The 14,790-nt window shown below is 39.2% G+C and overlaps 1 protein-coding gene and 1 long non-coding RNA gene across 7 annotated transcripts in view; one reads left to right on the top strand and one right to left on the bottom strand.

The window, feature by feature from the left end:
* TNPO1 (transportin 1) overlaps positions 1 to 14,790 on the top strand; it is a 166,724-nt gene that overhangs the window by 130,254 nt on the left and 21,680 nt on the right. For 5 of the 6 annotated variants that reach the window (XM_073344303.1, XM_073344299.1, XM_073344302.1 and 2 more), the window contains 7 exons: positions 787 to 873; positions 1,588 to 1,695; positions 1,902 to 2,060; positions 2,166 to 2,253; positions 5,028 to 5,126; positions 5,312 to 5,407; positions 14,422 to 14,497. In XM_073344303.1, the coding sequence (XP_073200404.1) occupies positions 787 to 873; positions 1,588 to 1,695; positions 1,902 to 2,060; positions 2,166 to 2,253; positions 5,028 to 5,126; positions 5,312 to 5,407; positions 14,422 to 14,497 (713 nt within the window). The remainder of the gene's footprint in view (positions 1 to 786; positions 874 to 1,587; positions 1,696 to 1,901; positions 2,061 to 2,165; positions 2,254 to 5,027; positions 5,127 to 5,311; positions 5,408 to 14,421; positions 14,498 to 14,790) is intronic. The other variant, XM_073344305.1, reaches the window with a different exon arrangement.
* The window catches only part of LOC140911383 (uncharacterized), a 43,835-nt gene continuing 36,245 nt past the window's right edge, over positions 7,201 to 14,790 (bottom strand). Inside the window, exons 3-4 of the long non-coding RNA XR_012158928.1 lie at positions 10,850 to 10,945; positions 7,201 to 8,670 (exon numbers count right to left, since the gene is read on the bottom strand). This is a non-coding gene — a long non-coding RNA (uncharacterized lncRNA). The remainder of the gene's footprint in view (positions 8,671 to 10,849; positions 10,946 to 14,790) is intronic.

Raw genomic sequence — 14,790 nt, 5'->3', positions numbered from 1 at the left:
GGGCACCTTTTTAGGCATAGGTTTCTGAGCGTTATAGTCCAAGGATATGCTGTTCGTTACCATGCCATCGTTGATATTGTTATTGCTGGGCAATGCATTTTTAGAGTAGCTGAGTGAGATTCTGGCCACACTGAAGTTCGTGGTAAAACTCTGATTTCAGTAGGGTCAGGATTTCACCCTATATTTTTCAAGTCCAGAAAGTCAGATTAAGTAAAACTTTTTATACTGGGTGCATTGTGACGTTACGATAGATACATATTTCCTGTGTATAAACTGTACACTTTTAATTATGATCACATAGCTGGTTTTGGTCACACACGTAGTGGTGTGTGTATGTGGTGTGGAAATAATCTTTTGTGGAAGTCTCTATACGGATTAAACTAGAACATGGGAGAACTGAATCTCACAGAATAAATGGATATTACTGAAACTGCCTCTAGTGAGCAAAGTTGTCAGTGATGGTGTATCTATTGGCTAATATATAGTGGTAAAAAAACAAGCTTTGTTAATACATTGGTGTTTCCTAAAATCTAATCTGAGAAATATCAAACTGTGAACTCATTATGAAACTTTATTAATAGTCATGCAAGAGATACAGTTGTTTACAATTATCACAATTGAAACTATTGTAGTAATTTCACCATTGATATGTAATAAGGACCTTTTTTGTAAAAGAGAAAATGTGAGATGGGACGTAATCATGGGTTTCAGACTTCTGAGGTAGAAAACTTTTGGAATTCAGTATTTCAGCAATTAATCAACAATATTTTTCCTCACTATAAATAGGAATATATTCAGATGCTAATGCCTCCACTAATCCAGAAATGGAACATGTTGAAGGATGAGGATAAAGATCTCTTCCCTTTGTTAGAGGTAAATGTTCTGAAGTATTTTGGTGTGAAATTGGATAACCTATACAGTCTCTCTTCTACTAAGTTGATTTTTGTGTTATAAATATGTTTAATATAAAGCGGTCTGGATTTTATTGTGCTGAATCTTTTAAGGATCTGAATTATAATTGTGCATAAATTAGTGTAGCTCTTACAAGAATGATCCTTTCCTCTGAAAAGACTTCAGGTTGGTGGTGAGACTGTAGAGATTAGGCATAGAGGTAAAAATGTTAATTATGGAAAAAGCCATTTCTGCATACCTCATTCATTTTGGCTGGCAAGAGATAATCTTCCCTTTTCTCTGATTAAAGATATAGCCATTTGGGAATATCTCCTCCTGCAGCAAAGATTTTAGATTAGTTTTGCTGGAGTCCTTGTGTGCTTCTCCTATAGCGTTTTTTTACTGCCCATCTTTTATTCCTACAACTTTGCTCCCATAGAACAACTCGGAGGCGCTCCCAATTGGACACTGTCAGCCATCTCCTGTAAACTGAACATTCCCCTTCAAAATCTGTGGCATGAAAATTATTAGCCCAGTCCTAAACCCAGGTTTTCCATAACGGTAGCATGTTATAGTATTCTATGAAAAAGTGTCTGCCAAAATGGTTAAATTTTTCTCTTCTCTGTATTTAAGTAGGGCCTTGTGAAACAAAGTGTACATTTTCATTGTCACGTGTCCATTGCTTTTGTGTTCCAGTGCCTGTCTTCGGTTGCCACTGCCTTGCAATCTGGCTTCCTTCCATACTGTGAACCCGTGTATCAGCGTTGTGTAAACCTGGTACAGAAGACTCTTGCACAAGCCATGGTATTTTTCTATTATTCCCAGGATTTGTAGATGCATTGGGTATGCAACTGCGTGTGTATTACACTGGGATTTATAACATATCCATCAAACAACATCTGAGTGAAGTGACAAAACATAAACCAATTCCTGATTTGCATGCATAGCATAGAGAGAACTCAATCGGTTTTATATTGAAGGTGGGTGTCTTAACTAGTGTTTTATTACAGTTGCACAATGCTCAGCCAGACCAATACGAGGCACCAGATAAAGACTTCATGATTGTGGCTCTTGATTTACTCAGTGGCTTAGCTGAAGGACTTGGAGGCAACATTGAACAGCTAGTGGCTCGCAGTAATATCTTAACACTAATGTACCAGTGCATGCAGGTGAGAAGAATTTTTTTTGTAAATCCTGGGATTTATTTTTTGAATAAGCCTAGTTCTAATCAACTTCTTTCTTCTACCTTTTGTGGGATTTTTTTTGGTTTTTAGGATAAAATGCCTGAGGTACGACAGAGTTCTTTTGCCTTGTTAGGTGACCTGACAAAGGCATGCTTTCAGCATGTTAAACCTTGCATAGGTATGTTTCTTTTTTTTATATATATATTATGTTGTTAGCTTATATCTAGGACTGTCAAGCGATTAAACAATAATAGAATACCGTTTATTTAAATATTTTTGAGTGTTTTCTACATTTTCAAATATATTTATTTCAGTTACAACTCAGAATACAAAGTGTACTGTACTCTATATTTATTTTTTATTACATATAATTGCACTGTAAAAAACAAAAGAAATAGTATTTTTCCATTCACCTAATAGAAGTACTGTCATGCAATCTTGTTATCATGAAGGGTGAACTTACAAACATAGAATTGTTTAAAAAAAAAGGCATTAAAAATAAAACAGTGTAAAACTTTAGAGCCTACAAGTCCACTCAGTCCTACTTCAGCCAATTGCTCAGACAAACCAAGTTTGTTACATTTGCAGGAGATAATGCTTCCCAGTTCTTGTTTACAGTGTCACCTGAAAGTGAGAACAGGTGTTCGCATGGCACTGTTGTAGCCGGCATCGCAAGATATTTACGTGCCACATGCGCTAAAGATTCATATGTCCCTTCATGCTTCAGCCAGCATTCCAGAGGACGTGTCCATGCTTATGACAGGTTCTGCTTGATAACCATCCAAAGCAGAGCGGACTGACGCATGTTCATTTTCATCACCTGAGTCAGATGCCACCAGCAGAAGGTTGATTTTCTTTTTTGGTGGTTCGGGTTCTATGGTTTCTGCATGGGAGTGTTGCTTTTTTAAGACTTCTGAAAGCATGCTCCATGCCTTGTCCCTCTCAGATTTTGGAAGGCACTTCAGATTCCTAAACCTTGGGTCAAGTGCTGTAGCTATTTTTAGAAATCTCACATTGGTACCTTCTTTGTGTTTTGTCATATCTGCAGTAAAAGTGTTCTTAAAACGAACATGTGCTGGGTCATCATCCAAGACTGTTATAACATGAAATATATGGCAGAATGTGGGTAAAACAGAACAGGAGACGTACAATTCCCCCACCCCCCACCCCCCCCAAGGAGTTCTGTCACAAATTTAATTAATGCATTTTTTTTAATAAGCATCAGAGTGGAAGCATGTCCTCTGGAATGGTGGCTGAAGCATGAAGGGGCATATGGGTTTAGCATATCTGGCACATAAATACCTTGCAATGCCAGCTACAAAAGTGCCGTGCAAACGCCTGTTCTCACTTTCAGGTGACATTGTAAATAAGCAGGCAATGTAAATGTAAACAACTTGTTGGTCTTTGCGATTGGCTAAACAAGAAGTAGGGCTGAATGGACTTGTAGGCTCTAAAGTTTTGCATTGTTTTGTTTCTGAGTGCAGTTATGTAACAAAAAAATTTACATTTGTAAGCTATACTCACAAATTGAAGAATTGAATTGGAAAAATACTATTTCTTATCATTTTTACAGTATAAGTATTTGTAATAAAAATAAATATAAAGTGAGCACGCTTTTTATTCTGTTGTAATATAAATCAATATATTTGAAAATGTAGAAAAACATCCAAACATTTAATAAATTTCAGTTGGTATTTTATTTAACAGTTTGATTAATCGACAGCCTTACTTATTTCACATGTTGATAGGTGAAGAAAAAATTGGTGGTATCTTCACCATGGACCGGATTGATTCTCCTGGTGGTGGAAGGTCTGCGTGTTGTGGGGAAATGGGCAGTATCAGTTTCCAAACAGCTATCTCATAGTCGGTTCATCTCACTAGGAAGTGTGTGCTGTTAAGGCTAGGAGTAGATGTCCTAGTTCAAAGTATCACATAGGAGCCTTTGAAGCAACTGCTACCTATGGAGGCCTGATAGCAGACTTGAAAGCTGCCATCCCACAGCAGAAACCTTGATGAGGAAGAGATGTGGCAGTACCAACCATCCTTTGAGTCAGAGGTAGTCAATAGGCAGACCGTGGGCCAAATCCTAACTGCCAGTCACTTTTGAACAGACCCCAAAATCTTTTTTTTTTTAACTTAACATTTTTTATTATTATTTTCTCTGGAGTCTGTACCTGGACAAAAAATAATGGACTATCCCTGCTTCTGAGTAAATTAAGCCTACTGGGCCAGGCTGGTGCAAAGTTCCGTTTTCATCACCCTAAACCAGCAACAATGTGTGGACATAATCTATTTAGATCACACTTTATAAAGACACACTGCATTTTTCTTTTTTCTTTAAATTTAAACTGTTCAAGAGTGAGTTTCCCCAGACTGATTTTATACCATGGTCATCTTTGATCTGGTGTATTCAGACTGTTTTGTAACTAATTTAGCTACTTTCTGCTGAAAATGGAAAAGCTGATAAAATGTTACCCCTGATTTACAACCTATACTGCTTGTTTTAGGAGTATGTTGTTTCCATTGCAAACATCTGTACATAATAATTGAAAATGTGAAAAGCTTAGCCAAGAGCTTATTGTCTTTATTTCAGCAGAAGGGTTATAGTATCCATTGTAGGTTTTTATAGCACTTACTGATCCCTTTGGCAGAGGCATATGCCAGAGAGGCCTGTAACTTTCCTCCAAACAATTACTGGACTGACTTGGGGATTCTAAAATTTGAATTCATTCTTGTCAGATGTTTTATCAGCTCAATGATGTGTGCCTTCATAACACGCTTATTTGAGGAATTAGGAGCAACAGTTTTACAACTAACTCTTGTCTGTTCTACATGAGGCATTCCATGCATTTACATATTTTTAGGTTGTGAAACGTATACTGAGAACTTCTAGTAGTGGGAAAAAAAAATCTTTACTGTACACAGTCAGTTTAAAAATGTTGTTCTTTCTAGCTGATTTCATGCCGATTTTGGGAACCAACCTAAATCCTGAGTTCATTTCTGTGTGCAACAATGCTACATGGGCAATTGGAGAAATCTCCATTCAAATGGGTAAGAATTGATTTTTTTTGTTTGTTTTTTTGTAAAATGTTTAAAGGTTTATGTATTTTTGTTCGGTTAAATGGCAAATGAAAATTTTGATTCTGCGTGTTCGTCTAAAGTGCTATATACATAGATCTATTTTGATTATTTTAATAGTCCTTTTCTTCTGAATTTTTGTGTTTTGGCTATTTTAGGTATAGACATGCAGCCTTATATTCCTATGGTGTTGCACCAGCTTGTAGAAATCATTAACAGACCCAACACACCAAAGACGTTGTTAGAGAACACAGGTACCCAATAACTGAAATGTTTGTGGTGAAAGGAATTATGCAGTTGTCTCTGAGATCAAAAATCACCCACAGCCTTTAAAAATTGCTTAGGGAAACCAAACCAGAACTGATATATTTACAACATTTATAAGCAAAAGCAGCTCTGTTTTGCAGAAGTTTTTACAAGTCTCAGTGCTGCAGTGAACCAACTGTCATATATTTAGGTTGTTGCTTTTTAAACCTATTTTATAAAATTAATAGCTTTGTTAACCTCCAATTCTTTCAGGTCTTTCTTTTACACTAGTTTAGATGTATATTTATATGTAGATTCATGCAAATATATGTCTAACTTGGAAAAGTTTGAAAACATAATTGGCATATGTGAAAACAGCAGAGGAAAATGAAGATTTGGAATGAACAAAAACCATAAAAATCCAGTGGGTGCACCAAACATTAGAGAGAAATCAGTTTGCAGTAATTGCACTAAAAAAATTTTGATGTATAGTGGTAACGTTACTACAATCAAATTAAAGTGTAAAAATAAAAAGTGTGTATATATAGTTTGTAGTGCCTAACTTTTTATTACAAATTATGAAAACTACTTCAGTGATGGCATGCACATTTTATATTCTGGCCAATGACAGTGCCTTCGTATTGGGAGCTGCTAGAAAGTGTCTCATTAAACATGCACTCCTGAGGCTTGTTTCTTTTGCATTTTTAGAGAGCATGTTCTGGTATAAAGAGCACCTTCCATACTCTAGAAAAGCTTAATTATGATTTAATGAGTTTCATTTTAGTACGTTGACCTTTTCTTGGCATTTTCTTAGTAATTGAGTGTCCTCTCAGATTTTTGCAGTTACTCATTTTCCTTTTGGTGAGGAAACACAGTTCTTTGAGTAGTGTCCCTATATGTACTCCACTTCTGGTGTGCATGTGCCCCACGTGCCTTCGATCCGAGATTTTCACTAGTAGTGTCTGTTCGGTCTGCATATATGCTGCTGCTATCCTCATGCCCAGCACCGAGGCTACATTAGGTTGTGCAGGAGAACTGCCCTCGGTTTCTTCTCAACCACATTGGCCTGAGATTGAATTTTATTATGTCTGTATTTTGTGTGCCTTGGCCACTTGCTGAGTTTTTTGTACTTAGTTTATTTAGCTTAGTTTGTTGTTAGTAGTAATAGTTAATTAGTGGTTATTTTAAGATTTGTTTTATTTCCTCTGAGGAAATCCTCTCTGTGAAGGATGTGCCTGTTCACAGGTTTTTAAGCGTTGCCTCATGTGTAGAGAGGCTATCCTAGTCAGCGATAGACAGTCTAACTGCATTCACTGCCTGGGAGAGAGTCGAATCCCACAGAAGTGTAACTCCTGTTTAGCTATGGGACATGGGAGAACTGGGAAATCAAGTTGTGAGTGTTAATGATGGAGTGCTCCCTTCACCTGGGTTTGGAACCAGGTCAGGAGAACCCCTTTGTACATCAGTCCCTGGGGTCTCTAGCAGCCCTTTGACCTCAGCACAGTACTCTTACAAAGGGGAAAGCCTTGAGGATCTCCTCTAAAGATCCTAAGAAGAGGAGCTCTAATTCCCCTCCTAAGGTATCCATCTCCGAAAGAGCTCACTCTCCGACCAGATCAGCAGCCATGCTTGGTACCGTAATGGCAAAAGGCTCTTCTGGTACCAGCAAAGTGGGAAAATCCTGCAACTCTTTAAGAGTAAACACGGCTCTGAGAAGGAGCTAGTATTGTCTAGTGGAGATGGTCAGAGCAAACACAGAAGATCAGTACTATTGGATTTAACACCTCTCCAGGTACCCTTATCGAGCTCTTTGGTACCCTTTAAGACTTAACCTCCATCTACAGCAGCGCTACCTGTGAAGCACGCAAAACCATTGGTACCTTTCTGCAGGGATAGGCGTACTGGTCTGTCGGTATCACAACTAAATACTGGAAGACTTTAGGTAGCTGAAGGACTTATTGGTGACTGCTTGAACCGGTGTGTCTGTTGGTGACAGGTACTGAGCATCTCTCTACTGAAAACCTCTGTCTCTGAATCTCTATACATTCCCCAGTATTGTCACCTCTCTTGAGTCAGAGCTCTCTGATTAGAGGAAGAAGAGGATGATGATGGAGATCTCCTTTGTGTATCATCGATCTCTGTTCGGTGTTCTCCTATGTACCAATATACAAACCCCCCTTTCTCAAAGAGACAGGGAAGATGTCTGGAAACCTCATCACTCCTGGTGGGCGCAACTCTGGATGCAGCCCCCTCCCCTTTATGGTCCTCAATGGCCATATTCGTCCCTGGGCATTTTATCGCTGGCAAGTCTCCAGAGCCCCTCTCCTCTCGGGATGATAGGGAGACTCAAACGTCTCCCCCTCCTCCCCCCAAACAACAGGAGGAAATGTTTTAGGATGAAGAGAAGGGTGGATAAAGGCTGCCATCTCATCTACACAGGCTGAGGTGGTAATGCCTCCTCCTCCATCTATTGCCAATGATTTTTTGCAGTTTCAAGACCTCATTAAACGGGTGGCAGACTCCCTACAGATACCTCTTGAGGAAGTCAAAGAATCCCAACACAAGCTATTGGATATTCTTCACTCTGTGACATCAGCCAGAGTTGCCCTTCCTATCAACAAGGCTCTGGTGGAACCTGAAAATACCATTTGGCAAACCTTTGCTAGAGTAACATGCACGTGTAAGGGAGACAATTTAAAAAGTGTTGTTTTTCCTACCAAGATCTCTGAGTGCCTAGTTTCTCATCCTCCACCTAGCTCTCTGATGGTTGAAATCATGATCAAACGAGGCAAACAACACTGGTATAAATCCACCACATATGACAGACCAGAAAGAACTGGACCTTCTGGGGAGAAAATTTTACCCATTGGCAACCCTACAGTTCTGCACTGCGAAATATATGGTATTGATGGCCAAGTGCAACTTCACAAATTATGCAAAACTTAGTTCCTTTATTCCTTATTCCTTGACACCTTCCTTCGGATTAAAGGGAACAATTTCAGCCTACCATTGCTAAAGGATAATTACTGGCCATGACATCTCTTGAGGTGGCTCTTGATGCTGCAGATATCGTAGCTCGTTCCATCTCCGTCGCAGTGGTGATGTGCAGGGAATCCTGGCTACAGTGCTCTGGTTTACCCCAGAGAAGTCCAGAATATGGTAGAGGATTTCCTGTTTAATGGTCTGAAGTTGTTCACAGAGAATACTGATGAGTTGTTGCATGTTCTTAAAGACTCCAGGGCCACATTACATTCATTGGGCAGCTACACTCCTGCGAACAATAGAAAATTCAGTAGATGGCAAATCGCTCAAACATCCCACCCAATGCAATTCTCTGGTTTTCAGAGACTGGAACCACCTACACACACGTAGGTTCCAGAGAAAAAGATCCTCTAACCCACTTAACCCAAGTTTGCCAAAGACTTCTTCATTAAAGTGTCAGTTTTGTGGAGATGGTTGAGGGTTCGGACTCCCCCTTCTCTTTAGCCTGTCAGCTGCAATGATTTGTCCACCTCCCCCCATTTGAGGACTAACCCCCATTTCTGACCAGCAGGAGAGCATATCACCGTGGACAAATGGGAGCTGAAAGTAATATCGGGCTCTACACCATCCTTATTTTGTTTCTCTCTCCTCTTCAGGGACCCCTCTCATCCGTTCTTACTAAGACGAGATTAAACTTCCTTCTTCGTTTAGGAGCGAGAAAGACAGTCCCTCCTCAGCTTTGGGGAAGGGACTTGTATTCAACGTACTTCCTTGTGCAAAGAAAATAAGAGGACAGAGGCCAATCTTCGATCTGAGACCTCACAAATTTGTTTAGGAGTCTTAGAAATTCAGGATGATGACTCTGGCAGCTGTAACTCCTTCTCTTGATTCAGGGGATTGGTTTTTGGCCCTCGTCCTTCAGTTGCATGTTTCAATATAGCACTACGCCCATCTAACAGAAGGTTCCTGCATTTTGTTATAAGCTGGGATCATTTTAAGTACAGGTGCTCCTGTTTGTTCTCTCCTCGGCTCAGAGAGTGTTTTCAAAAGTTCTCCCGGTGGTGACTGCCTGCTTGCATCATGAGGCAATCATAGTATTTCTGTACCTCATTGACTAGTTGCTCAAGGGATGGTCATACCAGGAAGTGTTCTCAGCCCCCTGGAAAACACTTTCTCTGTTCTTGGACTTTGGGTCACCAATTGCACATGGGAAAATCAACGCTGACTCCTGTTCAGAATACACAATGTATAGGAGTATCCCTGGATTTCTTGGCATCCAGAGTCTTGCTTCCTATGGACAGATTCACAACACTATCAAACTTTGTCAGAACTATTCAAGGGAGCCCCCAGATTTCAGTCAGAAGCTCTCTTGAACTTCTAGGTCACATGGTGGCTTGCATTTTTGTGACTGAATGTGAGATTACACCTTGGCTGTTTTCCAGGGGTGGCTCATATCCGTTCTCTCGCCAAACAGAGACCACCTAGACAATCAGGTGTAAGTTTCTCAACAGGTAAAATGCTTCTTAGATTGGTGGATAGTTCATCACAATGTAGGGGCGGGGGTCCCCTGCCTCCAACCAACGCCAGTGGTTAACCGTAACCATGGATGCATCTCTGTTAAGATAGGAGTGTGCATGTCTTGATGCTGTACTGGTACAGAACAGATGGTCACCTCAAGAATCTACCCTCTGTATCAAGCTGTTGGAGCTCAAAGTGGTCAGAAATACCTGCCTTCATTTTCTGCCTCTCATCAGAAACAGATCTATCCATGTCATGATTGACCATGCAGCCTGCTTGTTTGATACCATTTGGCAGGGAGAAGTAAGATCCCCTTCCCTCTGTGCTGAAGCAATAAGGTTATAGAAACAGTGCATAAAACGTTGCATACAAATTTCAGCGATGTATTTCCAGGGTAGGAAAAGTGTTGGAGCCAATGCCCTGAGCAGGTTTTTTTCCCCCAAGACTATGAATGGGAGCTGGATTCCTAGTTCTTCTCAGCATATTTCAGACTTGTGGATTTCAAGAAGTGGACCTCATTGCCACAACTACAAACAAAATTACCATCTATTTTGTTCAAAAGTGGGGTTGGGGAGGGGAAAGGTTAGGTCACAATTCCCTGGGGAGAGCCTTCCTTCTCACTTGGATGAAGAAGCTGTTTGTTTCCCCTACCACCTCTGATTCTCAAAGTGGTGAACACAAGCAGACAGGACAAGACCAGAATTATTCTAATAGCTCTGGTATGGTTGAGGCAGTCATGGTTTCACCTAGCTCTTCGTTCAGTGATACATTTTCCAAGCACTCCTCAGCTCCTCTCCCAGGGTTCCAGTTGACTGCTGCATCTCCAGCTGAGCATTCTCTGACTCAAAAGCATGGCTCCTTGATAGTTTGCAGGGTTAGTAGGTCAGTTGAGCAGAGGTATATAACAGATGATATTAAATAGTAGGAAAGGTTCTACCAGAAATATTTACCTTCAAAAGTGGAGAAGATTTAGTCGCTTGTGTGAATTCCAGAATGCTGTCCCTGAATCTGCCTCACTTCTACTTGTTCTGGAAGATCTGCTGCAACTAAAGAAAAGAGCAAAAAGAAAAGGAGTACTTGTGGCACCTTGGAGACTAACAAATTTATCTGAGCATAAGCTTTCGTGAGCTACAGCTCACTTCATCGGATGCAACAGGAAAAATGAGACCATCACTTACTTCTCTTTGGTCTTTGTGCTATCTTTTCATCACATTGTTTAGGGGTTCTCACTGTTTGCTCACCCTACAACCATTAGGTTCATGAAAGGTCTGGGTAATCTCTTCCCACTGGTGAAAGCCCCCACCCCAGTTTGGGACTGTAATTTGTTTAAGACTCATGAAATCTCCTTTTGAACTGATGGCGACCTGCTTGTTACTACATTTTTCCATGAAAGCAGCCGCCTTAGTGGATATTACATCAGTCTGCAGAGTCAGAGAGATGGAGGCCTTCATGGCAGACCCTTTGTTCACAGGATCCTACAAGGGCAAAGTTTCCTTAAAACCACACTCTAGGTTTCTCCTAAAGCGTCTTCTGAATTAGATCATTTACCCACCAGTTTTCTTTCCAAAACCACATTATTTCAACCTGGAGACCACCTTCTATACTCTAGATGTCTGGAGGGCGTTAGTCTTCCATTTAGATATGACTAAATAATTTCATACGTCTCCTAGGCTGTTCCGTTTTGTTTAGACAGATCCAAAGCTTCTGCTGTTTGTACCCAAGGACTGTCAAAATGGATTTTGGGATGTATTATAGCTTGTTACAGTGATCACTTGACAAGGTCAGAATCTACATCTGTGGCTCTGCTTCATTTTCTGGTATCTGAGATCTGTGGAGTTGCTACATGGTTTTCAGTACATACCTTCTTCAAGCACTATGCCTTAGTCGGTGCCTCTAGATCTGATGCAGCAGTTGGCAGTGAAGTTCCTTTGTGCTGGACTTTGTTCCAAAGTTCACTCCTCCTTATAGGGATTCTGCTCAGGAATTTCCCAAAGTGAAGCACCCATAAGGACACTACTCAAGAAGAAAGTGATTACTCATCCTGTGGATAACTGTAGCTTTTAGAGATTTGTCGCCCTCTGGGTGCTCCACTACCCATCGTCCTTCCCCTCTGCTTCAGTTTCTCCTGAGACTCAGTGGTGGAAAAAGAATTAAGGGTGTTTTGTCTGCTCAGTTTGATGTAGCCTTGGTGCAGTGCATGTGCTGGTCAAATTGACACTGCTAATGAATATCTATCAAAGGCACGTGAGGTGCATGCACACCTGAAGTGGAGTACCCATTGGGGGACACACCTTGAACTAGTTGCTGTACAGGGTGAGTAACCTTCTTAAACAAACATCACATGCTGATGTCATTGGCATTGATGTCACAAGTACAGGACTGCACTGTACCATGAGAGGTTAAAAAGAGAATTTGGAAGTGTTTTAGTTTGTGTGTGTCTTCTCCAGTATTTTGTGAAACTAAATGTTAAAAATGTAGTGTTTTCAAAATTAGTGTGGAAGGTGAACTTTAAGAAGAATTAGCTGGTTGTTTGGCATGTTATAGATACTGTTTTTATTTAAGAGATCATTTTTGAGCAGCTATGTTAATTAAACTGCCAAATGGTAATACTGACAAGTGAATTCTGGTTTTTCTTCTTCTCATTAATTGATATAGTAACTGACATGCATCCAGTGCTCAAAAGTGCTTGCTTGTATTACTGTTGCAGATACTATAGAAGCATCCAAACACTGAATTTTTGTTTACTCTTTAATAGTTAACGTAAATGTAGATATGTAACTGCAAATAAATGTTGAATGTGGTGTACTTACAAGAAGTTTGTTGTAGGATATCACCCTATATACTACATGTTCTAGAATATTTTTTCTATTTACCCTAATATTTAGCACAGTAAGCAAGATGCTACCAAAATATTTACATTTTCCTGGTGTGTATTGTCTTAGTGTCATTTTTGTCCAACTTTTTCTCCTGGAACAATATAATTAAGACACGCTCAGTAAAAAATCATTGCATAGGAAGTGGATAGGTGGCACAATCTTCAGCCTCCACAAAAAATACTTCTCCTTGTATTGGCTTCTGCAATGTGGAAGATGAGTGGAGTTTATCAAATGTGGCTTTAAAAAAAAAAATCTTGTTATATAAACATTTAACTGCCTGTCTTCCTGATATAAAAATGCTGCTAATGTTATGTAAGTATATTAAAATTGGCACTGTTGTGAGGCTGCTCTTATAATTAATTCAGCTGAAAAATGTGCATGCCATGGATTTTGCAGATACGGAAAACAGAAGTATTATGTGACCAATATGCTTTAATATAATTTGGGCATCTGACCAAAGTGAATTTCAGAAAGGTAGCATATCCTACACCAAACTTGACTGGAGAGAGCATCATCTGCTTTATTGCATGTTCATGGGAGTGCTCACAAATGCCTGTTTTAATTAGAATGTTGCATAGTATGTCTCTTGAACATAGGTTTCCTTTCTCTGCTTCATATGAATCTGCTGGATTTTAGTATTATTCATGTAGTTTGCTTCAAGTAATCTTTAAACATTATTCCCCACCCTCTCCTTTTTCTGAAAGATTAATCTTCTGTGAGTTGAGTGAACACCAATAAAGCATTCTTGTGTGATCACCTTACCTTTCAGTCTGCCCCTTATAATAAAAGCAGTAAGCTATTTATTTAGTCAGATACACACATGGAATAAACTTTCTCGTGCTAATACCTTTGTGCCAGAAGTCCGATTCTTCCAAGAGAAATTCTATTGTGTTCAGTAGATGTGATTTAAGGAGCCTATTTCACTATGATAAATTCTATAGCTATTAATGAGCTATTTACCTGCTGAGAGTTAATTTAGAAAAAAAATGTTGCTAAAAATCATGAAGAAATTGGATATATGAAGTCCTTAGCAAGAAAAGTACTTGTATATTAATATTTTAATTGTAGATGAAAGAGCATATTCAAATAACCACATTCTTTGGGTTTAATTTGAACGTTGTAATCTAATGCAAACTTTAATTTTGAAATTCAAAAAAGTGCAAGCTTAAAACAAAGTAACTCTTAAATTACTTATAGTATATTCTGCTGATATTATAAACTGAAAATGTTTTGTGTCTTTGTACCAAGAACATTAGAAATAATACATGTGAGTAGCTAGTTTATCACTGACTTCTAAGTAACAAGATTGCAGAGATAAATCTGAAGAGGGCAAAGTCGATAGCTCTGTTCAAATAGCCTTTGGAATTTAAATTGTGTTTTTGGTGTTCTCTCATTTACTTAATTCCTTTTTTTTTCTTTTTTTCTTTTAATCCCCAAGAGTATACCATATATGTTGCTGCCCCTTATTTTAGGGGGTGGTAATAAACAGCACTAGTGAAATCTTATGTTTATTATCATACACAGATTCTGTTGGTTTCTGTTTCTGAGTTATTTGTTGTTTTTTCTTTATTTTTTCTCCTTCCCCCTCATTTGCTCATGTCTTGGTTGGCGTTTGGTGGTGTATAACCGTGATTGCGTTACCTTAGCAATAACAATTGGTCGTCTTGGTTACGTTTGTCCTCAAGAGGTGGCCCCCATGCTACAGCAGTTTATAAGACCCTGGTGTGTATTATTCAATCTTTTTTTTTTAATTCATTTTTCTTCTCTTTCTTTCTTTCTTTCTTCTCTCTATCTCACTTTTAGATATATTTTCAGTTGGTTACAAAATCACAATCCTTAATCATTGCCAACCATGTGACTAATCTTGTCCTATCAGGTTTGTGAGTTTTTAGTAGCACCGTCATGTACATTTTATGTTGTGGCTAACGACTAATTGATGCATGGGATAAGATTGTCACATGCTTGCTGTGTTAATAAGCTTGATTATGAAAGAGCATTTTAAAATCCATCAGAAT

Source organism: Lepidochelys kempii, chromosome 5 (genome assembly GCF_965140265.1).
Source record: "Lepidochelys kempii isolate rLepKem1 chromosome 5, rLepKem1.hap2, whole genome shotgun sequence".
NCBI lineage: Eukaryota > Metazoa > Chordata > Testudines > Cheloniidae > Lepidochelys > Lepidochelys kempii.
The sequence above is the reverse complement of the archived record's forward strand: the minus strand, read 5'-3'. Positions and strand labels throughout refer to the sequence as shown.